The sequence below is a fragment of the Octopus bimaculoides genome, chromosome 5 (genome assembly GCF_046866305.1).
Source record: "Octopus bimaculoides isolate indiv1 chromosome 5, ASM4686630v1, whole genome shotgun sequence".
In the NCBI taxonomy this organism is placed as follows: Eukaryota; Metazoa; Mollusca; class Cephalopoda; order Octopoda; family Octopodidae; genus Octopus; species Octopus bimaculoides.
The window spans coordinates 73298951-73326450 of record NC_142932.1 but is presented as its reverse complement, the minus strand read 5'-3'; the positions used below and the strand labels follow the sequence as shown (position 1 = coordinate 73326450).

General features: G+C 34.8%; 2 protein-coding genes across 4 annotated transcripts in view; one reads left to right on the top strand and one right to left on the bottom strand.

The window, feature by feature from the left end:
- The window catches only part of LOC106881061 (GA-binding protein alpha chain), a 45260-nt gene extending 31618 nt beyond the window's left edge, over positions 1–13642 (top strand). For all 3 annotated transcript variants that reach the window (XM_052968397.2, XM_052968398.2, XM_089352403.1), the window contains exons 2-10: positions 1039–1153; positions 2852–3023; positions 4540–4624; positions 4949–5158; positions 6235–6447; positions 8801–8869; positions 10348–10431; positions 11028–11251; positions 12873–13642. In XM_052968397.2, coding sequence (XP_052824357.1) covers positions 1041–1153; positions 2852–3023; positions 4540–4624; positions 4949–5158; positions 6235–6447; positions 8801–8869; positions 10348–10431; positions 11028–11251; positions 12873–13100 — 1398 coding nt within the window. In that variant the 5' untranslated portion in view covers positions 1039–1040 and the 3' untranslated portion in view covers positions 13101–13642. The remainder of the gene's footprint in view (positions 1–1038; positions 1154–2851; positions 3024–4539; positions 4625–4948; positions 5159–6234; positions 6448–8800; positions 8870–10347; positions 10432–11027; positions 11252–12872) is intronic.
- Positions 13643–24300: 10658 nt separating this feature from the next.
- The window catches only part of LOC106884299 (uncharacterized), a 77872-nt gene continuing 74672 nt past the window's right edge, over positions 24301–27500 (bottom strand). The window contains exons 19-20 of the mRNA XM_089353094.1: positions 27191–27345; positions 24301–25205 (exon numbers count right to left, since the gene is read on the bottom strand). Coding sequence (XP_089209220.1) covers positions 25052–25205; positions 27191–27345 — 309 coding nt within the window. The 3' untranslated portion in view covers positions 24301–25051. The remainder of the gene's footprint in view (positions 25206–27190; positions 27346–27500) is intronic.

Genomic DNA, 27500 nt, shown 5'->3' with positions numbered 1-27500 from the left:
CTCATTAAATGTCATACACAGGTAGCTATGTTAATATTTGAGTCATACCCATAATTGAAAACATTTTAAACGCATTGAACCCACAAGTATGCTTTAGCAGGTGCAATTTTGTTTCACTATGCTCCTAGAAGATACAAAAGTTGGCAGCCTCATACTTTTGTGTGCTAATTGGCATAAACATCATTATTTTCAGTTGTAAATACAAAATCATATGGCTGCCTGTTTTTCTATCTTCAAATTGTACTTGCTAAAGCATACTTGTGAGTTCAAAGCATTAAAAGGTTCGACTGTTGATGACTTTTCCTGTTAAAGTATTGCTACTTATTTTATTTAATTCAAATTGATTTAAAATTCAAATAGTGTTAATTTTGCTAAGATTTAACCTCAGGATTACTAAATGGTTTAATCTTCTCCTGTATCCAGTATTTCTATTAGTAAATGGTTTAGTATTCTCCAATATCCATTACTTTTCCTCAAACACTTTCTGGTATCATTTGCATAGAACATGTTTACTCCAATGTTATTTTAAAACTTTCTGATAGTTTGGGTACAGGACTGATTTAGCACAAGTTCTCTTTTGAATTCTGTACAGTGTAAACTAGCATACCAAAAAGTGAAAATGGTGAAGGAATTAATGTTCTATAGTTGATTGAATAAGAAATACAAAGAAAACTGTCTGCTTTGAACTGAATGGAAATATCTTCATAAATTAATTTTTTATTTGTTTTGTAAGAATTTTGATCTGAAATTGTGTGTTGAAACTAATATTGCTATATTTGGGAAGAGTCGTAATTAATAAAGCCTGTAAACACACTCACCAGTTGTTGTTTATATTTCACTTAGTTCTTTTTCCAAAGCATAAGGAAGTAAAATATAAACAAACAACTTGTATGTTTGTTATGACCCTCCCCAAATAAACACTATGTTATAAATTGATTTTGCTCTCATTAGAGGAAATATTTTCAATCAAAATTATATTGTCATTATCTGATGGTCATCTTTTTTGTAAATAATTATTTGTTATTTCAATATTTGCAGGTATGAAACGTGCTATTTCTGCAATTATGGAAGCAAATCAAATAGAAGATGAGGAGAAATCAAAATCTCCACTCAACCCTGATGAAGTTGCTGCAATTGCTGCTATCAGTGATGAGTAATGTTGTCTTTCTGTATATTTTCATTCATAGAATTATGACATTTTAATTGAACTTAAACCAAGTACTTCTCTCCATTACATTCAATGTTCAAATCACTAATGTAGTATAATGTCTCAATATTTGCAGGCTGTGACTTATGTTTTTTTAAACTTTACAAAACCTTTCTACTGCAAAAGTTTTGTGATTTGCTTGAAGCATTGCAGTATGTAAAAATGAGACATAGTTGTCTTGCAGTGGTGGTGGACACACACACACATGACAGGCTTCTTTCTATTTCCATCTATCAAATTCACTCATAAAGCTTTGGTTGGCCTAGAACTATAGGAAAAGACACTCCCTCAAGGTGCCATGCAGTGGACTGAACCTGAGACCATTTGGTTGGGCAGTAAACTTCTTACCACATAGCTACACCTGTGCCTATAACAATAAAACAGCTATTGTTGAGATGACTTATTATTTATGTTTCTATATATTGTTTTTAATATACAAGGCTTAGTCAGAAATTAATGCAGTTTTTATTTGCAATACTTTCTGACTCCCTCTTGTATTGCAATATATTATTTCAATTGTTTTTAGCATTTAATGATTTCATATCAGTATTGAACAGAAATGCAATAGTTTTTCCCTGTCTTTCAGAAACATTTTTCACACTTAGAATCATCAAAGCATGTAATATATTAGTCGTGTCCATTGTTAGCTATCAGAGCACTGCATCCTTCAAAAATTCCATGCTTCCCGAAATTCACCAACACTACTTCTGGTGTACCTATGTACCCTTTCCTCTTTGTAACTCTTTCACTCTTCTCCATCTTTTTGTGTTTTATTCTGTGTATTTTGCATGTACTTCTAGCATTCATTGCTGTCATTCTTTACTTGACTTACTTATCAGCTTTCCATCCTCTCTTTTACCAACAAGTTGTAATGTACCTGAGGACTGTATACAATAAGCTCGTTATTGCTGTTGTCATCTGATAGGTTGAGATACTTTAGCTGCATCATTTTTAGATTATTGTGTTTACATTTGCAATCATGTGTGCTTGTGTGTCTGTGTTTGTCCCCCCAACATTGCTTGACAACCGATGCTGGTGTGTTTACGTCCCCGTAACTTAGCGGTTCGGCAAAAGAGACCGATAGAATAAGTACTAGGCTTACAAAGAATAAGTCCTGAGGTTGATTTGCTCGACTAAAGGCGGTGCTCCAGCATGGCCACAGTCAAATAGCTGAAACAAGTAAAAGAGTATGTATTTGTAATGTTAAAGGTGTCTTGGTTCCTGCTTTCTTTTGGAATAAAGATTCCTACAAACTTGTCTATTGATTCATTTGTTTAAAGAGATGTCTCTACTTCTCTTGTCCACTTTCCTACCTTTACAGTAATCTTTTTCTTTTCTTTTTTTAAAATCTTACTATAGCAATACTATTTATCTATACCAATATCGGTGGAGGTCGTGGGGGGATGGGTAATAAAACTTCTTACAACAAAATAAATAAATAATAAATTTCACTCTTAATAATTGTCTGTTACAGATCTAGAAAATTATCAAAACAAGTCTTTATATCAGCGATTTTAATTAGGTGGAATTAATTAGTAACAGCTGAAAAATTCCTCTTTATGTTTAATTAGTTAAAGTTTTTTTTTTCCTTCGCTCATTAGTAATATTAATTGTTTATTTTCATTTTTTTATTTTACCTTACAGAGTTGTTCTTGAAGAAGAAATCATCCATGAACATCCACCTCCCCAGTACCAGAATTTAGTAATTCAACATATGGACATTGCCGAACCTCTTTCTACACTTAAACGACTTCTTGAAATCCGCTTGCAGTGTTCTCTTGCAGAACATAGTTTTTACCTCCAAGACACAATTTTGGTATGTAAGCATTTTACATGTGTGTACTCTCTCTCTCTTTCTCTCTCTCTCTCTTTCTCTCTCTCTCTCTCTCTCTCTCTCTCTCCCTCCCTCTCGTTGTATTTGGGGATGGTCATGCTGCCAGTTTAGCCAATAAATATATAAACGTATATATATGGGGCAACTCATCAGACTCAAATGGCTGAAAGCAACACGCCTCTGGTCATTTCTACCACTGATGAGTTTCCTGTACGGCTAAGCGCTTTATAGGTATGAAATCAATGGTCACTCTCTGACCAGCCCTAACAATCAACTTCCTAGAATAAATATATTTCTGCTCTAATGTTTTAGAGTGTGCCTCTTTCTTATATATATCTATATATTTAATGTCCACTCTCCATACTGGCATGGGTTAAATGGTTTGACTGGAGCTGATGAGCCAGAGCTACACCAGGTTCCATTCTGATTTGGCATGGTTTCTACAGCTGGATGTCTTTCCTAATGCCAACCACTCCAGAAGTGTAATGGGTGCCATTTACATGGCACTGGCAACAACTATGACTATTATGCACAGGTGCCATTTGTATGGCACCAGCAGTGACCATGACTACAACTCATGGGTGCCATTTGTATGGCACTGGCAACGACTATGACTCATGGTTACCATTAACATGGCACCGCCAACAGCCACAATTTCCAGGTTCCAATTTACATGACTACAGTGCACTGGTGTCAGTCACATGGCACCAGCATCAACCACAATGTTTCACAGTGTCATTTACATGGCACCATCAACGATCACAACTATGATGCACAGGTGTCATTTACATGACACTGGCAGTGACCACGCCTATGCTTCATGGATGTCATTTACATGGCACTAGCAACAACCACAACTACAATGCATGGGTACCATTTACATGGCACCAGCACAGCCACAAATATGATTTCACTTGACCTGATTAATCTTCTCCTGCACAGCATATCGCCAGAGCTCTCAACATGGTAATAGTTTTTCTATTGTTATTTGTCATCATTATTTAACATCCAGGTTCCATGCTGGATGGTTTGACAGGATCTGATGGGTCCAAAGACTGCATCAAGCTTCAGTGTTTGCTTTGGGTATGGTTTCTACAGCTAGGTGCCCTTCTTAGTACTAACCACTTTATAGCATGAAGTGAGTGTTTTTTTTCATGGCACCAGCACTAGTGAGGATGTCATACAACTTGCAAGTCTGAGATGCCTTCAACTGAGTGGGAATACAATAGAGAAGGAGGCAGCTTTAAGCTAGGAGGAGAGTTAAAGTATGAGAGAAAGGGCTAGAAGAGAACATGTTTCTTGTTGCAGAGAAGCTACATAACTACTCACATTTATAGAAGAGAGAGTAGGAGTGATCCTGAAGGAACTGGAGATAGAGAGAAAGAAAGAAATAGTGGGGGTGAAATGTTAGGGAGTGAGGTAGGTAGCTGTTGGAGAGTCCATACCACCACTACATTATCATTAATAACAACATTTTCTTTAATACACTTGATTACAGTTGGACAGCAGCAAAAGTTTAGTGGAGCAATGTGTTCAAGGAGAAGGAATGGTTCAAATTAACCTTGAGGTGAAATCACAACCAGGTAAAAAAAAAAGAAAATCCTTTTTTTTTTAACAACTGTTTCAGTAATTAATTGCATATCTCCATCTCCAATATCTCCACATTAATGCTTTGGGAATATCATTGCTTCCAGTTATATTTTTCTGGCTATCACTATTTGGAGGCCATGTTTTCTAAATAACAGGCTTTGGTTTTTGGTTGGGGATAGAAAGGACATTTTAGCCAGCTCTGTAAGTTATTGGTCATAATGTTGGAGATATTTTAATATTTACTTTCAGATAAATGACAACATCCAAAAATTGTTAATGATGGCAAGGATGGTTTATCTTTTAAATTCTGTTTTCAGGTACAAAACCCAAAATCAATATTTTGGATATCTTAAAACCTGCTGAAGAAGTACTTCCACCTCCCAGTTTGCCAGAACCGACTCAGATAGTTCAGCAACCACAGGCCACAAAAGTGGTTATTCCATTGCCAGAAGAATCTGAAAATGTTACAAGATGGATTGTTGATCAAAATTTCAGGAAAGAACAAGAAAGACTTAAGATACCCCGTGGTAAGTCTTTGTTACTTTCTGGTGATGTGATCTTGCTTAGCAAAAGGAGAGCCAAGTTCAATGAAGAAGTTTAGTTCTTTTGTTACCATAGTTGTGTTGAAAATTACTACCTGTCTTTCAATTAAGTTTGAAAATAATGAAGAATTTAGTAAAATGATTTTGTCGTTATTAAGCTAGTATTTAGAACATAAATTAACATGATATTTTGATGGAAGATTTTAACTTTTAAAACAGGAAGTCTGTATCCTAGAACAAGGGGCAGTCTCAAAAGATTTAAAGAGAAAGTTGTAAAGATTATAACCATCTAGAGGAAAATGGATGACACTGTTCATTGCAATATTAAAGAACCAAGACTGCTGTGGGCACCTGTGCTGCACCAGTCACTATATAATGTGTTGATGATTACTGTTGAATGTGCCTGAGAAGGACAATATCAAAGGAGATGGTATATTTTTGGCTGTAGTCCAAAAACTGAAACCAGTATATATATCTATATCTATATATATATATATATATATATATATATATATATAACAAGTAAAAGATAAGATATATATATATATATATATGTATATATATATATATAACAAGATGCTTTCCTGTTTTTGTATACCAAATCTGCTTATAAAGCTTTCGTTCGGCTAGGGCTATAGTAGAAAACTCTTGTCCAAGGTGTCACACAGTAGGACTGAACCCAAGAGCACATGGTTAGGAAACAAACTTCTTAACCACACAGCCACTTATGTGCCTAAAATGTAGAATCAATAAAATAGCTATCACTAATATGTTGATATCAGATCAGTTAACTATATCCTTTTGCAAGAAATTGATCTTGTACAATATAAATCAGATCAAAAGCAATCATTGTTCTAACGTATTTCTGTATAATTCAAAAGTGAAAAATTATTGGGAGTTGTTTAATCATTAACTACTACATTACCAATCCAGTGTGTGTGTATGGTATGGCTTATGAATTAATATGCGTATAGTATCACTGGGATTCCATTCTGTTACTTCCTATTGTTAGTATTGTATTGTGTCTAGTGGTACTATATGTACCCTTCTGTTATTTGTAGATCCTGCTCAGTGGTCAGAAGTTCATGTCCGTCATTGGATACAGTGGGCGTGCAGAGAATTTCATTTAGAAGGAGTAGACATCAACCAGTTTCGACTAAATGGCAAACAGTTGTGTGATTTACAGCACGAAGAATTTATTAAATACATACCATTTGATAGAAACGATATATTTTGGACACATTTGGAGCTTCTAAGGAAATGTAAATTTGTTGGTAAGTACATTCATTTTCATTTTTTACACACGAATTTTAATACTAAATGGTAACTGGGTATTCTTTGTTTATTGTGAACCACAACTGTCTTTTTTTGTCATTTTGTATACAAGGTCTGATCAATAAGTATCTGGACTGTTGCCATAGTAACAAAGCTAAAGCACACAGAGTGAAGCCACTTGGCACAGACTGACCTTAAACTCTGCTGTGCATGCGCACTAAATTTTAATGTTCTAGCTCACTTCCGCTGTTTACAGCAGTGCTTGGAATGAAGGTTGTAGTGTGTGATTGTCACATTGACCATAACAGAAAAAGTTGAGCAGAGAATCTGCATCAAGTTTTGCCAAAGCTTGGTGAAACCTGTTCAGAGACCTACACAAAGTTTTCAAAAAATTTTCATCGTTCTTGACACAATCAAGGAGGTCTTGTGCAACTGAAACCCGAGTGTCTTTTTGGTCAGCTGAAAGCAGTTTTAGCATAAACTTGACAGACATTTGCCTCATATCCAAATCTTCAGTGATAATGGAGTGAGCTGAACTAATCTACACATTCTGATAACTCACAGATGGTGATTCGACAATCTCCCCTCACAGCTGCATGCACATCTGTGATGTTTTTCTCAGTTCTGCTGGTTGCAGGTCTCCCTGAATGTTCGTCAATATCAACATTTTTTCGGCTATCTTGGAAACGTCTGAACCACTCATACACTTGTGTGCAGCTCATAACTCCTCTCCATACACTTTCTGCAACTTTGCATAGGCCTCTGAGCAGGTATCACCATGACAACTTTCTCTGTCATGGTCAATGCAACGATCAAACACTACACACCTTCCTTCTAAGCTATTCTGTAGACAGTAGAAGTGAACTAAAACGTTAAAACTTAGTGCACATGCACAGCAGAGTTCAAGGTCAGTCAGTACCAAACAGCTTCACTCGGTGTGCTTTAGCTTCGTTACTATGGCAACAGTCCGGATACTTATTGATCAGACTTCATATATATATGTGAACATGTGCATATATGCATGAGAGTGTGTATGCGTGTGTAGATATATCTTTGGTTCCCTTGATTACTTTTCACCTTTCTAACACTAGCCCTTCTTATCTCACCTCTCTATTGTATCACTCACCTGTCTATCACCCCATGTCACTGTCACCCATGTCTTCATCACTCATAACTCTAACACTCATACCCCTATTGTTCATCTCTTGATCATTTTCTCTTCTCCTCACTGTACTATGCTAGTGATGTGACTAAGAATAATAACAGATCCTTTGGTTCACTGTACATTGCTTCTAGTACAATAAGGAATTATTTTGTTGTTTCTATGGATGTGCGATTTATCTGATATATCTGACCTTCTCTTCAGTACACTACCTCTCCCTCTCTTATCCTTGTCAACCAGCCTTTCTCACCTACTTTACTCACACACGTATATATATATTTATTTATTTATTTAACCCTTTGGCATTCAGATTACTCTGTCATATGTAATGCTTATTTATTCACATCGTTTGGAATTTATCATGCATTATCTTATTCCTTCAAGATTTCCATGATGAAAAAGTTTATTTTTTAGAATGACATTGTAGAGTAGATGTATAAAACTAGAACTGACTGGTTTGAACCAGGTAGACTATTTGGGCCAGACATGGCCTGTTTAAATGCTAAAGGGTTAAGAGACCTTGTCAGATCTACATGTTCCCCATCCACTCTACCTATATTCCTCACTGACTTGCACCATTTATTCTCCTTTTGTTATCCCTCTCGCCCCTACCATCTCTAGTGCTGGTTCCACAATATAATGCACCCAGTTGACTCTACAAAGTGTAGGGTTGTGAGAACCTTTTCATTTTGTTGGAGTTGCAACAACCTCTCTAGTGCTGGTGTCATGATAAAATGCACCCAATATACTCTGTGGAGTAAGGTGGCGAGCTGGCAGAATCATTAGCAGACCAGGCAAAATGCTTAGCAGCATTTTGTCCGTCTCTACATGCTGAGTTCAAATTCCAGAAAGATTGACTTTACCTTTCATCCTTTCAGGGTTGATTAAATAAGTACCAGTTGAGCACTGGGGTTTATGTAATTGACTTGTTCCTTCCCCAAAACTGCTGGCCTTGTACCAAAATTTGAAACCAATATACTTTGTAAAGTGGTTGCTGTCAGAAAGGACACACAGCCATAGAAACAACACCAAAAATGAAATGTACAAGCAAGACGTTGTCTCTTGATCTGTCCACCCTATTCCCTGCCAGCATAGTAAACAGATGTAAAACAACAAAGGCATTTTGTTGTTTATTTAATTGAATTTCTAGGCTTCTGCCATTAACAGTCGTTTTCTGTGTTCTATTACAGCTGTTCTCCAACAACCAACTCCACATGCTATTACCACTATAACAGTTTCAACATCAGATGGTCATTCAGGTAAAAAAAAAACACATTCAAACTTTAATTTCTTTATTAATTAGATGTTAATTAAACACACATACACAGTCAAACTGGTAATATTTATTTTGTAGTAAAATCAAATTATTTGATTGAATGTATTTTTCACTTTACTAATGATGTGTGTTGAAAGACATAGTAAATAATTACTTATTGTTAATAAATACTTGTTTACATATTTCTTGCTGCTCCTACATTTGTAATTTAACGATATTTCTCTGTTAAAAACTCAACCATGAAATAGCTGTAGGACCTGTTTGTCAATTTAGGCAGACAACACTATAACACATACACACACACTCACACATATATATATATATATATATATATATAAACAAAAATGAGCAATATAATAGACAAATGCAGATATATCAAAAACCATACAACAAATTCCAGATTTATTAAAGTTATCTCTGCCTCCAGAGAATGTATCATAATTACCAAATTGCAATAAAATGGAGCTGGTTTTAATTCCAATTTGGTAATTATGGCACATTCTCTGGAGACAGATAATTTTAATAAATCAAGAATTTGCTGTATGGTATGAGATATACCAGTTCCACTTGAGAAGGGGAGAGAATCTCAAGATTGACACACCATTAAGGAATAGAACTAGCTTATTCTTGGGAGATAAGAGAACTGGTGTGGACATGTTTCAGGCTCAGTTGCCATTATCAGTAAGACAATTGTCCAACCTTAACTCCAGTAACCAAGAGGCTTATAATTATACGAAAAAAGAATAGAACACATACATGGCCTTGATAATTTGCATAATTTAAACAAATATGTGCTGAGATAAATAAGTTGGAATTGTCAGTGGTATGTATTCGAACAACATAGAAAAATACAGGTAAATCAAATACTATAGAACATAAATTCCTGATTTATATTTAAATCATCTCTGCTTCCACAAGATGCATCATAGTATATGTATGTGTATATACATACATCATCATCCATCTCAATTTCATCATCAACTTAAATGTCGTCACTGTTGAGTGAAGGGAATTTTTTTTGGTGACCTGACATTGACTTCAGTGATTACTCATCTCAGAATTATAAAGCAGTGAAACATTAAATATTTGAGTAAAGGAGTATAAGTTTTGTATAACAAAAACTGTTGTGCCTTACATTACCATAGATAGACATACATTTGTGTAGTACATTTTATGTACGTAAAACTGTATACATATACAACACAACAAAGGCAAAAATAAAGAACATAATTTTAATCTTTTCTTCATTATTCCCATTTCTTAACTCTCTTAATATATTCCTAAAAATGCAGAACACTCATCCTCATTACTAAAAGTTACCTTAGACATATTTATGTATGTAACTATATTGACACAAGGTTTACTTTGACTTTTCAATACATTCCCATCACCTTCTTGAAGACTGTACTAGTAATGATAATATACATGGTGGATCTATTTGTTTGTTTCTCTTTCTGACAGGTGGAAAAATTCTTAGTAAGACGCCACGACCTCGATTAACTAGGATTACAGGTGAGGAAAGAATTACACCTGGTAATAGAACAGGTAAGCAGGATAAAATATTTTTATGACCATAAGTTTAATGTAAATCAGTCACTCAGTTTCATGTGAAGATTGATATTTATCTGTATTACCATCATCAATGTTTTAATGCCCACTTTTGATGCTTGCATGGGTCAGATGGAATTTGTTAAGGCAGATTTTCTATGGCTAGATGCCTTTCTTATTGCCAGCCTTCACCTGTTTCCAAGCAAGGTAATAATATTTCACCATAGCTGGACATGTTTTTCACGAAAGATTGGAAACAAACACCACTTACATGATGGTGATGCTTGTATACAGTCATTATGTGATGTCAGGGCAAGGGTACATACAAACACATATGCACATGTACACACACATGCATGCGTGCACACACAGACAATGGTCTTCTTTCTGTTTCTGTCTTCCAAATACATTTGGAAATTCAGCTCAGGGCTATAGTAGAAAACACTTGCCTAAGATCCTCTTGCAAACATGTGGTTGGGAAGTAAGCTTTTTTGACTACATATCCAAAAATGAGAAGTTTTCTTAATTCAGATGATGTGGTTATTAAGAATCAGGCAATTATTATTAATGCTTTCTTGTCATTCATTCTGTAGGCAACAACGGTCAAATTCAATTATGGCAGTTCTTATTGGAGCTATTAACTGACAAGGAATACCGAGAGATTATCCAGTGGGTTGGAGATGATGGAGAATTCAAATTACACAATCCTGAGATGGTGGCTCAGCTGTGGGGCCAGCGTAAAAACAAACCAACCATGAACTATGAGAAACTAAGTCGTGCTCTACGGTACTATTATGATGGAGACATGATAGCAAAGGTAGGTTATGGTGTTGGTTTGTTTTTAATTATTATTATAACATGCTGATTGTTAAAAACATCTGTAATTTCCAAGGGACATAACTATGTTGGTAATCTAGATTACATGGTTACAATTGATCAAATAATGAGATTATTGTATTAAATAGATTGATAGTATTATAGCAATAAAGAAAGAAAGGGAAAAAAATCAAGTAATGAAATATATCCAAACTAGGTGATGTGATTGGACTTGTTGGGCAAAGTTGATCTCAGTGGGATTTGAACTTGGAGCTTAAAATTTCCATAACTAAATACCAAAAGCTGTTTTGTGTGTCACTCTAAACAGTTGTACCAATTCACCAATCTTATCTTTCATTATGTTTCATGCTTACCTTTGAAACCAAAGTCTCATGGCATTAATTAGTATACCTCTACTAATATGAAAATAACTCAGTTTCATGTTATTTTTATTCTGTCTGAAAGTATCTTAAAGTTAATCAATCATCATGAGCATGGAGAACAGCAAAAATCAAAAATAACCAATGATGTACATATTCATTCTTAATACATTCAAGCAGATTCAAATATGGATAGAATATGCTAAATACTGCTGTATTTTGTCTAAGGGGAACAACTTCTTTTAGACAGTGTGTGTTTCTAATATACTCAATTCATTGAGATATTGCGGTGTTTCGACTTGGTTGTGTCTCTTCAGTCAAAACTACGCTGGACATCATCTTTGTCTATATCCTTAAAATCTATTATTCTAATTAAACACTATATCTGTCCTGATTTAAACAGTAAGTTTTTTCATTAGAGAATATCAAACAGTGAACTATATTTACCATATTTAAATGTAATAAACCTTGATTAATTAATTGGTGTACAAATAGGCGGGTGGGACAGGTGTAAATTAATAGGAAGAAAGGTGAAATGGAATTGTTATTAACAGCAAAATAATGCTCGAAGAGTAGAGATAACAAGCTGACTCCATGGATATTTCGTGGTTTCATGAAAAACAACCACGAGTGTGATATTGTACATGTTTTATTTATAAGATATATATATGTATAATTCAAAAATAGGATAAAATCTTTATAAGAATTTATCAAGTAGTTAGCGTGGAAAACCTCATAAGGGAAAAATTTATTAATTATTCCCTTTAAATATATTTATTTATATATATTAAGGGCATTACTATACATAAATGCCTTACACTGGGAGGGACTCTTAAAGTCAAAACTACCATAATAAACATTATTATGGTCGTTTTGACTTTAAGAGCCCCTCCCAGCATGTGGCATCTATATATTAAGGGCATTACTATATATAAATGAAAAATACCATCCCCTTCCTAGAATTTTTTTCCACCAAAAAAATTTACTTTTAGCACTTTTAAGAAGATAATTTATGTAGCTGTTAAGACTCCTTTAACTCATGAAAAACTCAGTGTATGTGTTAGTAAATAAAGCTAACATTTCTTGCTAAACTTATGCTCAAAGGTTTAAATTTTAAATGTAAACATTTCACAGAATCAAGGGCAGTTTTTGGTGGGTTTGTGTCAAAAAGGTTAACTTATTTTTATGTTATGAATTCTTTGGTTGATTTTTTTTTTTAACATTTCTCTTTTTCTTGTTCAGGTTCATGGGAAACGATTTGTATACAAATTTGTGTGTGACCTCAAGATGTTGCTTGGCTATTCATCACATGAGCTCAGCAAATTGGTGCCTACAAACTGTGATAAAAAGGTACAACACATCGAAATATTGCCACAATGCGTTGAAAAAAAAGTACAACACATTACAGACAAGCCTCTATTGGCAACTATCACAATGAAACGGGTTGACCAAAAAACACAGACAGTTTAGCCCCAGTGTGACAGGGCAATCTGTAAATGGAGGACATATATATCACAGACACATTTATTTCAGACTCTATGGAAATATTTTGGTTGTTCTGTCTTGGAGGAGGTTCTTTATTTTTAATTTCTTTTCAATTTAGTTTTATACAAAAGTGAAACTACAACTGTGTTGTTGAAATACACTAAAATCAAGTCATTTCAATCAAACTATAACCCTCCCTCATTCTCTCTTTTCCTCACCCCATTTTCATGCATGGCGCCCCGATCCCCACCTCTAAAATTCATTTTTTTTTTTTTCTCGTAAAAAAAAAATTCACATTCCCTTCTCTACTAAGGAATTCCAGTTTGACTAACCACCAATACTTGACAACATTCTCTTCTAATAACATTACTACAAAGGCTGCAGCAATTGATGCAGTCCTGCACATCAAAGAAAGACTGAAAAAAAAAATGTTTATTCAGATGCAAGATTTTTTTTTACATTTTTCTCTCAAAAGCCCCCAAATTTTTTTTGTTTTTTTTTTTTAATATTGTTCTATATATATATATATATATATATATATATGTATGTATATGTATGTATGTATGTATATGTATGTATATATGTATATGTATGTATGTATATATATATGTATGAAAAAAATATATATATATACACACACACACATGTATGTATATATAAACACATCAATAAACTTTAAGTTGAGAGAAAGACACAAATCTAAGGAGACGAAGATTTTGTTTTTGATTGACTTCTAATGTATAAAGTTTTAAATTGCATTTTTTTTTTAAATAATAAATATACTTTGATAAGTTTGCTTCCCCATCTCTTCATATAAAGTTAATAGCTGAAAGCTTGTTGATGACATCTCTATCTCTTATATCTCTCTTTTTCTCTCCGAATATTTTTTTATCAATGCAAGTCTTTCATTAAGCTATAATATTTAACGCTGACAGATCAGGAACACATCAGATCTGTGCAATATAAAAAAAAATACATAAATAAATAGATCTGATCACGAGATAATAGTTGAGGTATTAGCTTACTCTAAAGTTAGACGACTCCTTAATGAAATGTTAGGAGAACATTTTGATGATATATATATATATATATATAAAATGTGTGTGTGTGTATACATGTGTGTGTCTGTGTGTTATATCTAATCAATTAAAATAGTTTTTTAATTGAATAACTATGAATATTGAAGTAATGAGTGAGCAATTTAAGGCAAGACATGATGTCTAGCTGTAAGAACAGATTTAATAGCATTCAAATCTTTATCAAAAAGATTACTATACTTTTTGTCTGCTGTTTTTGTCTTTTATCTCTTGTAAATTCTATATTTACACTGAATCACTTGTGTAAATGTGGTTCTTTCATAAAAATATCAGTTTTTTTTTACATTTGCTTTTCACATTGAGTATGACATTCACTATACTTTTGTAATAATACCTGTTGATTGACTTAAATCTTTTAAGCTTAATGGAAGTATTTTTCTTCAGTTCATCAAACATGACATTGGTTTTCTTCTGATATTTCTTGGAAAAATCGATAAAATATTTTATAGTTTCAAGGGGGAGGGAAAATGATTAAAAAGAATTTAAAATTTAATTCTTCTTTAGTCTGTCATGACTTTATCTTCTGAAGATACGAAATTATAATTTAAAATAATGTCAGTTGAAATACTCAATAAGTTTTCTCTTTTTCAGTTCAAATTAACATTTTGGTATTTCTTAAAGAAATATTTTTTCTTCCAAAAATTTTTTTTAAATTAAAAAAAAAACAACAAACACACCCCTCCTTGCCTCCCCTTTTTCTCTTCTCTTCACTCATATTCATTCTCATTTCATATTTATCAGAAAAGATTGCATAAATTTTAATCATGAATATTAAAATTTTTTAAACTACTCTGTCTTGTTGGCAAGCTATTAGACTTTATGATGGAAACATACGTCTTATTACACACACATATAATCTGTAAGATCGTTGCAGTATTTTAAAATTTAATATGTATTTATGCATCTTTGTCTAGACTCAGTTTTCATATATATATATATTTTCATATATATATATATATATATATATATATATATATATATATATATATATATATATATATATATATATATATATATATATATATATATATATATATATATATATATATATATATATATATATATATATATATATATATATATAATGTGTGTGTGTGTGTGTGTGTGTACATGTGTGTGTGTGTATGTGTACATGTGTATGTGTGTGTGTGTATGAGAGAGAGTGGGGAATGATACATAATGTTTGTCATATTTAAAGTAAGCAGAATTATAGGCCCAGACCTAAAGTTTCATGTAAGAATCTATACGTTTCTAACACAGTGGTGTGTGAAGTTTTGTTTTGTACATATATAAGTAGGTGGTGGTGTAAGCTGATCTAGGTGTATACACACCATTTGTTAACAAACGAGAGTGAATAGCTTGTTCTCCAGTTTGAATGTCCAAGTATATTCGAACTGATAATAACATTATGATTTCACTTCTCACTGCTTAGCTCTCCCCCTCCATAATTTACTTACAGTGAGCTGTTGTATAGCGCTGCCAGTCATCATAAGGTGACTGGAAAAGCATAAGAGAGGTACTCTCTTAATTCAGCTTGCAGTGCCATTTGCTTAGTGTCTGTGACCAATGAGAAGATTACTCCAAAATGTTAACATCTCACAGTCCAGTTAGGTGGCACTGCAAGCTGATCTAAGTGTATACGTCTAGGTCTAGATCTAGTCGTAAAGTGAGTGTCACTGTCATGCAAGCAGTGTTGATGGTATCCAGTCTTATGTAAAATACATGCCTGGCTGTAGGGAAATATTACCTTGCTTGGAAAGAGGTGAAGATTGGTGACAGAAAAGGCTTCTAGATTTAGAAAACCGACAATCATCTTGTGATGCCAAGACAAGGGTACTCACAAACACAGCAATTATTTTTATATATATATTTATTTATTTTTATATATATATATTTATTTATATATATATATATATATATATATGAGTGGCTGTGTGGTAAGTAGCTTGCTTACCAACCACATGGTTTCGGGTTCAGTCCCCTTGTGAGTGGATTTGGTAGACAGAAACTGAAAGAAGCCCGTTGTATATATGTATATGTGTGTGTGTCAGTGTTTGTCCCCCTAGCATTGCTTGACAACCGATACTGGTGTGTTTATGTCCCCGTCACTTAGCGGTTCGGCAAAAAGAGACCAATAGAATAAGTACTAGGCTTACAAAAAATAAGTCCCGGGGTCGATTTGCTCAACTAAAGGCGGTGCTCCAGCATGGCCACAGTCAAATGACTGAAACAAGTAAAAGAGTAAAAAGAGAGTATAGATATATTTATAAATATTTTGCCAAACTGCTTAGTTACAGGAGCGTTAAACACACCAATACTGGTTGTGAAGCAGTAGTATGGGGACAAACGCACACACATGACAGGCTTCTTTCAGTTTCCATCTACCAAATCCACTCACAAGGCTTTGGTCAACCTGAGGCTATAGTAGAAGACACTTGCCCAAAGTGCCACGCAGTGGGACTGAACCCAGAATCATGTAGTTGGGAAACAAGCTTCTTACCACACTGCTACTCCTATGCCTTTATATATATATATAATGAGGAAAAGAAGAAAATTGACATATAGACATCAGTTTATTCAAAGATATTCAAAGTAATATAATATGTAATTCTTATCCCTACTGCCATTTCCATAGCCAATTAGTTCAGTTACACACACATAGATTTCTCTGTGTGTGTATGTGTATACAAGCATACCAGTGTCATCAAAGATGCTAACAGTTTTATTAATGATAGAAAATGGTTCATCAACAATGGGATTATATAAGGAGCAAGGAGTATTTGAGGACAATTATCAGTACATTATTCTCTTCAAATAAATTATAAGATTTTTCTTTCTTTCAGATCCTCCATGGCAGATAAAATGCTAACACAAGAAATGAAAAGAAGTGTAGCTATTGTTGCCATATATGCAGAATAGAGCAATTTAGAAATTGCCAACTTTCTAAATACTGCAAGATCTTTTGTACATAGAGTTTGTATGTAGTTGGAAGCCCATGGTGGGAATGTTTCAACTGTATTAAAGAAAACACAAAAACATTCTAAACATTCAGAAACTATAAAAAAACACTGCAGTACATCCAACAAGATCAAAGCATATTTGTGATGGTGGAAATGTAATGAGGACTATCAGCAAAGAACTTCGTCAGAGCAGACAAGAACTGTGGTACATAAGGACATTCAATACAAATTGTGTGTACTGAGGAGAGGCTACTTCGTACCTGCAAAAGCACAGGAAAACCATGTGACTCATGTCAAGTGCTTGCTTAAAATCAAAACCTTCACGAGCATGGTATGCTTTGGCTCTTCTGAGAAAACCTTTAACCAAGATCAAAAGTTCAACAAGAAATGACATGATTATGTGGAATTTCTTTTGATGTCCTCAGAGTGAGGCACACTAAGTTTCCAGCTACTGTGATGGTTTTAAGAGTGGTAAGTAATGAAAGTCATGCCACAACACCTCACATCTTTTCATAGTTGAGGTGCTGGGGAGTGTTGTTAAACCCTGGATGGGTGAAGAACTCAATGGAATGCCATACATATTTCAACAAAATTCAACACATTCTCAGACTGTGCAGTCCAAGAATGGATGTCAGACATTCTTTACAACCATGTAAGTCCAAACTTGCCAGATTTAAATCTCATTTTTAGTGTGTTGTCGAAAGGGAAACTAATCAACATCGTCATAATACCATAGCTTCACGGAAGGCTATGGTGATGTCCAGGTTATGCCCAAAATGAATAAAGACCATTTAGTTCAGATATGTCAACGATTCTGATCCTGTATGGAAGTAATCACGAAAGGCAGATTCATTGTATAATGTTATATGGAAGCATATCAAGAACATGTGCACATATTTTTATTAAAAATATTTGGTTTTCAACTAGTTTGAGATTGTATTATCAAATTACCAAATACATCCCCAAATACCTCTCGTATTCTGTATGTATTTCATTCCCTTATCTGGTAATCAATGAGGAAACTAGGGATAGATGAATGTTTAGTGAGAGCTGTGCGAGCCATGTACAGGGACGCTGTCAGTAAGGTGAGGGTTGGCAACGAGTACAGTGAAGAATTCCGAGTAGAGGTAGGGATCCACCAAGGTTCAGTCCTCAGCCCCCTCCTATTTATCATAGTCCTCCAGGCAATAACACAGGAATTCAAGACAGGATGCCCGTGGGAGCTCCTCTATGCTGATGACTTTGCTCTAATAGCTACGTCACTATCAGAACTAGAGAAGTTTCTGGTGTGGAAGCAAGGATTAGAATCGAAGGGCCTTAGAGTCAACCCAGCTAAAACCAAAGTCCTAATAAGTAGGAAGGCAGACAAACTACAAACCCCTTCAGGTAGATGGCCTTGCTTGATCTGTAGAAAAGGCATAGGCAGAAACTCTATAAGATGTACCCAGTGTAAGCTATGGACACATAAGAGGTGCAGCAATATCAAAGGAAGGCTAACAGGGAATATAGTTTTTGTATGTGGCAGATGCTCAGGAGCAATAAACATTGGAAATGTGCAGAGAACAGCTTCTGTCACATTCCAGGGAGAAAAACTAGAAGTAGTTGATAGCTTCCGTTACCTAGGTGACCAAGTCAGTAGCGGGGGAGGGTCCGATGAAAGTGTAGCTGCTAGAATAAGAATAGCCTGGGAAAAGTTCAGAGAGCTCTTACCTCTGCTGGTGACAAAGGGCCTCTCGCTCAGAGTAAGAGGCAGACTATGACGCATGTGTACGAACAGCCATGCTACATGGCATTGAAACATGGGCTGTGACTGCTGAGGACATGTGTAAGCTCGCAAGAAATGAATCCCGTATGCTCCAATGGATGTGTAATGTCAGTGTGCATACTCGACAGTGTAAGTACCTTCAGAGAAAAGTTGGACCTAAAACGCATCAGTTGTGGTGTGCAAGAGAGACGATTGCATTGGTATGGTCATGTAGCGAGAATGGATGAGGATGGCTGTGTGGAAAAGTGTCACACCCTGCGGTTGAGGGAGCCTGTGGAAGAGGTAGACCCAGGAAGACCTGGGATGAGGTGAAGCACGACCTTCAAACATTAGGCCTCACTGAGGCAATGACTAGTGACCGAGACCTTTGGAAATATGCTATGCGTGAGAAGACCCAGCAAGCCAAGTGAGACCATAATCCATGGCCTTTGCCAGGGGTGTAGCCAGCCCACTTATGCGTACCTTTTCTTCATTGGACACTAAACTCTGTTTGCGAAGACCTGTTGAGGCAAGTGAAATCAAATTCGAACAAAATTCGATGACTGGCACCCATGCCAAACTTTCCTTCATAGAAGAAAGAAAGAAGAAATCAAACAACAGGAGAAAAAGGCTCAACAAAATCAACCTCATCCTCCACTAACATTACCATGCAGTCAATGCCATCAACCCTTCTATGCAAGTATTGGTCTACAGAGTTATCAACGGCATCACCATGAAGGAAGTGTCCAGCAAAGAAGAAGTGTCCAACCATAGAAAATCTGCCTCAACAAATTCTGCTTGATCCATGCTAGAATGGAAATGTGGATGTTAAATGATGGTGATGATACAAAAGTTATGCAACATTGTATAATAAATTTATAGCCAATTCACTTCATCAAACATTATCATTTCAGTTTATAAACAAACTATGAAAGGAAATGCCCAAACACTAGAAGTATCAACTATATATGGTCATGTCTAATATCAAGGCAAAATAGACAAAATGGAAATGGAAATACATCTAATAGTACTCTATCCATAAATAAAAGATCTAACCATTTAGCATTCATATTATTCTATCAAATGTAATGCTTATTTATTCACATTATTTTGAATTAATCATGCATTATCTTATAGCTTTGAGATTTCAAAGATATAATTCTCTGGTTTTAGAATGACGTTGTAGGGTATGTGTGAGAGGCCGAATATAGTTGGTTTGAACATAAAATAGGTGGAATATTTATGCCGGATATGGCCAGTTTAAATGCTAAAAGGTTAAGGTAATTAATGAATGAAAAAATTCCTCTGACAGTTTTCTAAGAATCTTTGAATCTTTTCTTGTAACTTCAACTTGAAAGATAAAATCCCTTTATCTGTGTTTTCTTACACACATGGACATGTTGATAGACACATTATCTTCATAGGCAGTTATGATAAGACAAAAACAACATAAATAATCATACATATGAACACCAGATATTATATACATAAAAATACATATATTATTGTATGCACATAAATACACACATATACATATATATTTATGCTCACATATACAGACATTTATATCTAAGAACATACACATACACAATTATATATACATATAAATACAAACTTACACACATATGGATGAGGACAGCTGTGTAAAGAAGTGCAGATCTTTGTAGAACGAACCTGTGGAAGAGGTAGACACTGGACAAAGCAGTGAAGCATAATCTTCAAACAGCCTCACAGAAGCGATGACAAGTGACTGAGACCTTTGGTAATATGCTGTGTTTCAGAAGACTCATCAAGCCAAGTGAAATTGTAATCGTGGTCGATGGTGGTGTCACATAACTGGCACCATTGCCAGTGGCACATAAATGGCAGCCATTATACTCTTGGAGTGGTTGGTGTTAGGAAGGCATCCAGCCATAGAAACCATGCCAAACCAGACTGGAACTTGGTGCAGCTCTCCGGCTTACCAGTTTCAGTCAAGCCATCTAACCAATGCCAACATGGAAAGTAGACGCTAAATGATGATGATGATGATATATACACATATACATACATATATGTACACACCCATATCCCATAATTAAAATAATCTGCTCATATAAGCATACACTGATAAACTCTCATGTATAAAATATATATATACACTTACACGTATGAATGTATGTATGTTTATATATACAGACACACATGTATGTATATATTGTATATATATATATATATATATATATATATATATATATATATATATATTTATTTTAATTTATTTTATATTGTATATTATATTATATATTGTATATTCCATATTCTATACCCCACATTAGTTCTGCAGGAATATAAATAAAACATAAAAAACAGACAGTGTTGGAACTCTTTTAAACAAAATAATATATTCCTCTATACACAATCATACAAAAAAACCACCTTTTTTGTATTTATTTTTACTCGCATATATATATATATATATATATATATATATATACACACACACACACACATTCATACCCAAGAATATGCACTCATAAAAATATGTATGCTCATATACACACACCCATATAAATCTACAAACAAGCCCATATATACATATCCATATATGGATAAATAAACATATGCTACAACTGGTCCTTAATCACAAATAGAGAACATAACTTCAACACATACAGATAGTCATGCACATATACACACACACACCTAGCTTACAGCCGAGGAAAGATCTATGACTGAGACTATTGTTAATTAAACTAGGTGTGAAATGAATTGGTGAAAGTACCTACAAGGTGTGTCCAAAGTGTCTCCAACTTTATTTTTATTTTTTTCCACCAAAGCTAATGCCACATGGGCAAAATCTTTTGGGTGGGAGGTGATGTCACCCTTCCTGCTCATGTGTGAAAATTTTTGTGTCAGTTCCTGGCTCTTATGCCTAGAGTACAGACATATAGTGTGTGCTCGTTGGAGTTTTGTTTTCACACAAGAAGACTGAATGCATTGAGCAGAAACTATAAACCCATGTCTTATTACCAGTGATGATGGTTTTCATGAAGTTTTGGGTCATGGTTTGCACAGTCCAGCATGTCCTGAGCGATTTCCATGTGAAGTTACTTCTGCTGCTCCACCAGCCCCTTGGGGATGAGTTTTGCCAGCACTCTTTGCATGTGCAGCACTGGTCCAGTGATTATTCTCACTTCGCAGAGTAATTTCCCAGATTGTTAGATGAATCTTCCATTAATATTTGCCAAACCTTCTCAATCAGCTCCTCATTTTAGCTTGTGGTAGGCCTGCCTGAGTGTGCCTCACTCTCCACTGAGGCATGGCCATGTTTGAAGCATTTGATCCATCCTTCATCTGAGTTTTGCCCATGGCATTATTACCAAAGGCCTGCTAAATCTCCTGAATTGTTTGAGCCTGGGTACCACCAAGGTTTTGGCAAAACTTATGCAATATATCTGTTCAATGTGTTCAGTGAAAACGAAAATCTGACAAGTGTGCACTACATGTCTTTCCTCTAGGTGTAACAACGGGGAACTGACACAGCCTGCTGTCATGAAAATTTTCACATATGTACAGGAGGGGTGGTATTACCTCTCACCCAAAGGATTTTGCCCAAGCAGCATTAGTTTTGGTGGGAAAAAAATAAAGTTGGTTACTTTTTGGATGCACCTTGTATAGGTAACTACGTAAGCTGACTTAGTAAATAGGTAAACAATTTAGTTAAGTGTTTTACAGAAAGATCTTCCTCAAAAAATGTGGGCACCTAATAATTATCTCATCAAAATTATTTACAAATTTACTGATGCACTTTAATGCAAGTGTTTCAGCACAACACCAGCCAATTACTACCACCACCCTTATATGGTATGGTGTGCCTAATTACCAACCAAGATAATCAGTACCTGAGTGTTTGAGCTCCCAAATCATTTTAGATAATGATGTAGAATTGGCTTTACTTTCTATCCTAAAGCTATACAACTAAGTATGTAATCTAACTGTAAAACTGTTTAAAGTCATACCAATATAATTATAGATCATTCCTGATATTGTGACTGAACATTTATAAACTACATTTTCAATAAGCCATTTATTTTCCAGAGGGCATTCAGTTGATCTTCTACAGTTACACAAGTTCCATGTTGATGTGACATTTTTGTAGTCAATGTTAGAAAAATAGTAATGAAAGGTTAATAAATCATAAACAAGATTGCTGACTACTATACAATAAAGAAATACTTATAACTGTCTGATATATATATATATATATATATATATATATATATATATATATATATATATATATATATATATATATATATATATATGTGTGTGTGTGTGTGTGTGTGTGTGTGTGTGTATGCATGTTTACGTTAAGAGTTATTAACTAATAAAAATATTTTAAAATCTTTTCATTCCAAAAGGTTTGTATCATTCCGTTTTTCAAAAAATATTTTTAAACAGTTAATAACTTTCAAAGAAAATCTAACCCGAACCGAAATATTGTGACTGTATCAAGTACTTTTTGCAATAACTTTTATATATGTGTGTTTTTGTATATACATACATACGGGTACACACACACACACGTGCGTGTCTGTTTGCATCTTCTTGCTTATATGACTGGGACACACTTGCTTGCAACTGTCATATAAAATCAAGACAGTGAGATTTGTCTCCAATCTCCAATGAAAACATGTCAGGCCATGGGGAAATATTTCTCTTGTTCAGAAACAGGTGGAGGTTGGTAACAAAAAGGTTATCCAGCCATAGAAAATCTGCCTCAACTAATTCCACCCAACCCATGTAAGCAGGGATAAGCAGATAAAAAAGAATAGTGAATTGATAGAATGATGACATCATTTGTCATCATTATCGTCGTTTGGAAGATGGACGTTAAATGATGACAAGCATTTTCTTGCAGCATTTAGATATATTCTGAGTTTCCATGTTCTGCCATGGTTGACTCTGCTTTTCATCTTTCTAGGGTCCATAAAATATAGTACCTTTCAGTATAATTGACCATACTTGTCCCCTTAAAAGTATAACTCTGTAGTAGCTTGGTTAATCATCATCATCAAATCTCCACTTTTCCATGTTTACATGGGTCAGATGGAATTTGTTGAAGCATATTTCCTGTGGTCAGATCCCTTTCTAATGCCAACCCTCACCTGTTCCCGAGCAAGGCAATATTCTCCCAGACCTAAACATGTTTCTCATGGAAGACTGGAAACAAACCACCTTGCTTGTATGATGGCGATACAAATTTACACCCATCACATGATGTCTAGATAAGAGTACACACACACACACATACATACACAATAGGCTTCTTCAAGTTTCCATTTTCTAAATCTACTCACAAGGCTTTGAAAAAGAAAGTCAAGAACTAAAAAGAGTTTCAATAAATTAATGCTTCGTTTATTTCAGTATTAAAATTAAGAACATACAAAGTAAATATTTCTTGAATGTCAGGAAATATTTTTTTTCCATCCTTACTGTAAGCTGGAATTATTATTTTACTCTTTTACCACCTTCAGCCTGTGACCTCTGGTCATGCTGGGGCACCACCATTGAATGAAAATTCTTCAGTTGATACTTTCACAATGATTTCTGTTGGTTGATTTTTTTTTATTTTTGGTTACATAAAGATATGTATGTATATTTTAACAGTGCTGTATGATTCTATGGAATTGGTGAAAAAGAAATGGAACAGATTTATTCCAATTTACAGCCAATGTCTATTTCTCTCAAATGAAATTACAAAAAAAAAAGAAGCAAACTCAGCTTTCCTGAATGGCTTTGTGCATGTGTGTACACATGCGTGTACATGTATCCTCATCATTGTTATCATCAGCTGCAGTATCACAACTGTCATCATTATCATTGACATTGTCATCATCATCACTATTGCCATTGCAGTCATGACCATCATCATAATTGCCGTTTTGTCAGCATCACTATCATCGTCATTGTCATCATGTCTCCTGAGAAGCCCTGATCAGAGGCAAATAACTATGATCCACTGTTTCATACTTCTGGATTTCTTCCATAACTTTTCAGTGACTGGGAAAACGTACAAGACAAAACCTTTTTAAGTGGATATGATGATATTTTTACATCTGCCCGTCACATACACACAACTAGTTCTCCATGTTATTCCACTTGACTGTCAATACTAGCATAGAAGTCTGGCAGAAGCATTGCCACTTTGTGGCGTAGTTCATTTTTTCTTTGATGACGCTCCTGTTCCTTTCTTTGAATATCAGGTAAAAGTTTCCAAGAATTCAGCATTTTCTGAAGTAGATGTCTGTAAAAATATACAAAGAAATAATTGTAAAGGTATTATTGTCTGTGGCACTGGCATCATTGGTATCTCCACTGTCAGTATTAATCCCAGGGAAGCATCTCTGACATGGACCAACTCAGCTTGGCACCAATATTGTCATTATAACACAGAGCCACAACAGATACAACAAAGTAGCTCCCCTGACCCAGTCACAGTTCTGCCAATACAGTGTTCTTGATTGGTAATTTATTTATTGCCTCCTGAGAGATAAAAGGCAAAGTCAATATCAGAGTACAAGGAATGTGTTGGAACTGAACCCAGGACCCTTACTGTAAGCTGGAATTATTATTTTACTCTTTGGTGAAATGCTGTGTTTCAGAAGACTCATCAAGCCAAGTAAAATTGTAATCGTGGTTGATACTGGTGTCACGTAACTGACACCATTGCAGGTGGCACATAAATGGCTTGTGAAGCAAGCGTCTTAACTACACACACATATGAATATACAAATAAAACAAAGCATTTGATCTGATATTCTAACAATCCTATCAATTAGCTGCCTTATGTCATACATAGGTCACAAGTCAAGTGGTCACATAAAGGTTTCCTTACTAGCCCTTGAACCCTACTATTTATTCTATTTCTACATTTCTCGTCTGAGATTAGATCTAGAAACTTAACTTCTGATGTAATGTTACCCTATATATACTCTTTTATTTGTTTCAGTCATTTATCTGCAGCCATGCTAGAAGCACCATCATAAATAAATAAATAAAAAAATATATATATATATATATATATATATATATATATATATATATATATATATATATATAGAGAGAGAGAGAGAGAGTCACAAATTAAAATTTGCAAAATTGGTTCACCACAAGTTTACAGCCATTTATTATCTACATCATCTGTTATATAGCTATCACTACTGGTAACTCACAGGTGTTGAAGCTGAATTGCATTACTAACATCAGTCCTGGAGGTTCTATGTGGTATGTCACCATCTCACTGTCTGACTAAACCATAAAGATAAGACTCTACATCCAGTCATCCATTACTCCCCCATTCTCTCTCTCTCTCTCCACACACACACACACACACACACACACACACACACATACATACATACATATATATAAACATAAAAATGCTTGGCCTAGTGGTTAGGGCAGTGGTTCTCAGACAAGGTCCAAATAAGATTTTGGGGGATCCTTGCAAGCAAAATAGTAAATTGGGTACCCACAGTAGTATATTAAAGATCCATGGAAGAAGTTTGCTTCAAATGTATTTATTGTAAGAAATAGCTAGGTTTCTTTCTCAAACGTTTTACATAGTTCAACTTACACAAGTTAATGTGTGAAAAATAAAATAGGAATTTCAAAAGGAGTATCTATAAAACTAGTTATAAAACATAAAATGGCTATGGGGTGCCACCAGAATAAAATAATAATCATAGGGGTCCACAGACAAAAAATTGTTGAGAATCACTGGGTTAGGGTGTTGCACTCATGATCTTGCAAATGTGGTTTCAATTCCCAGACCAGTGGTGCATTGTGTTCTTGAGCAAAACACTTCATTTCACATTGCTTCAGTCCACTTAGCTGTAAATAGGTAACCCCACAAAAGACTGGTATTCTATTTGAGGGTAATGTCATCCTGCCTGCCTAACCAGTAGGGTGGCATCATTTGAAAAGTAAAACAATGTGGTGTAAGACATCTGATTGATACTCTGATATTGCAACAAAAGGATCAAAGGTGCTTCCTGGTACATAGGCTCACAAAGCTGGTGTTCTGGACTCTGTGGTGTATATATTTCCTACCTGGGCAGCCATCACAGGATTACGTAATTTTGCCAGCTGAGTGGACTGGATCATGATCACAACACCCTAACCACTGAGCCATGTGCCCCTACATGGTAACAAGTGAATTCTTATCAGTTTCTGTCTCATTATTCATTCCAAACAATAAGAGATGAATAAAGAAATTAATAAACTTACGTGAGATAAAACTTTTGGGCAAGTTCTTCTTGTTCCCATGATGCAATAGTTTGTTCATTTGCATAAGTCACCCAAGCAGTGAAGACTGTACGGCAGAGATTGCTTGCAAAATACTTTTTCGCTTTCTTCTCTAAGGCAAGTTGGTAATTCTTATGCTGCATAAAATAATGTTTTAGTTTATTCTTCTTTAAACCAGATATAGTGTGTGTGTGTGTGTGTGTGTGTGTGTATGTGTGTGTGTGTGTGTGTGTGTGTGTGTGTGTATGTGTGTGTGTGTGTGTGTGTGTGTGTGTGTGTGTGTGTGTGGTTA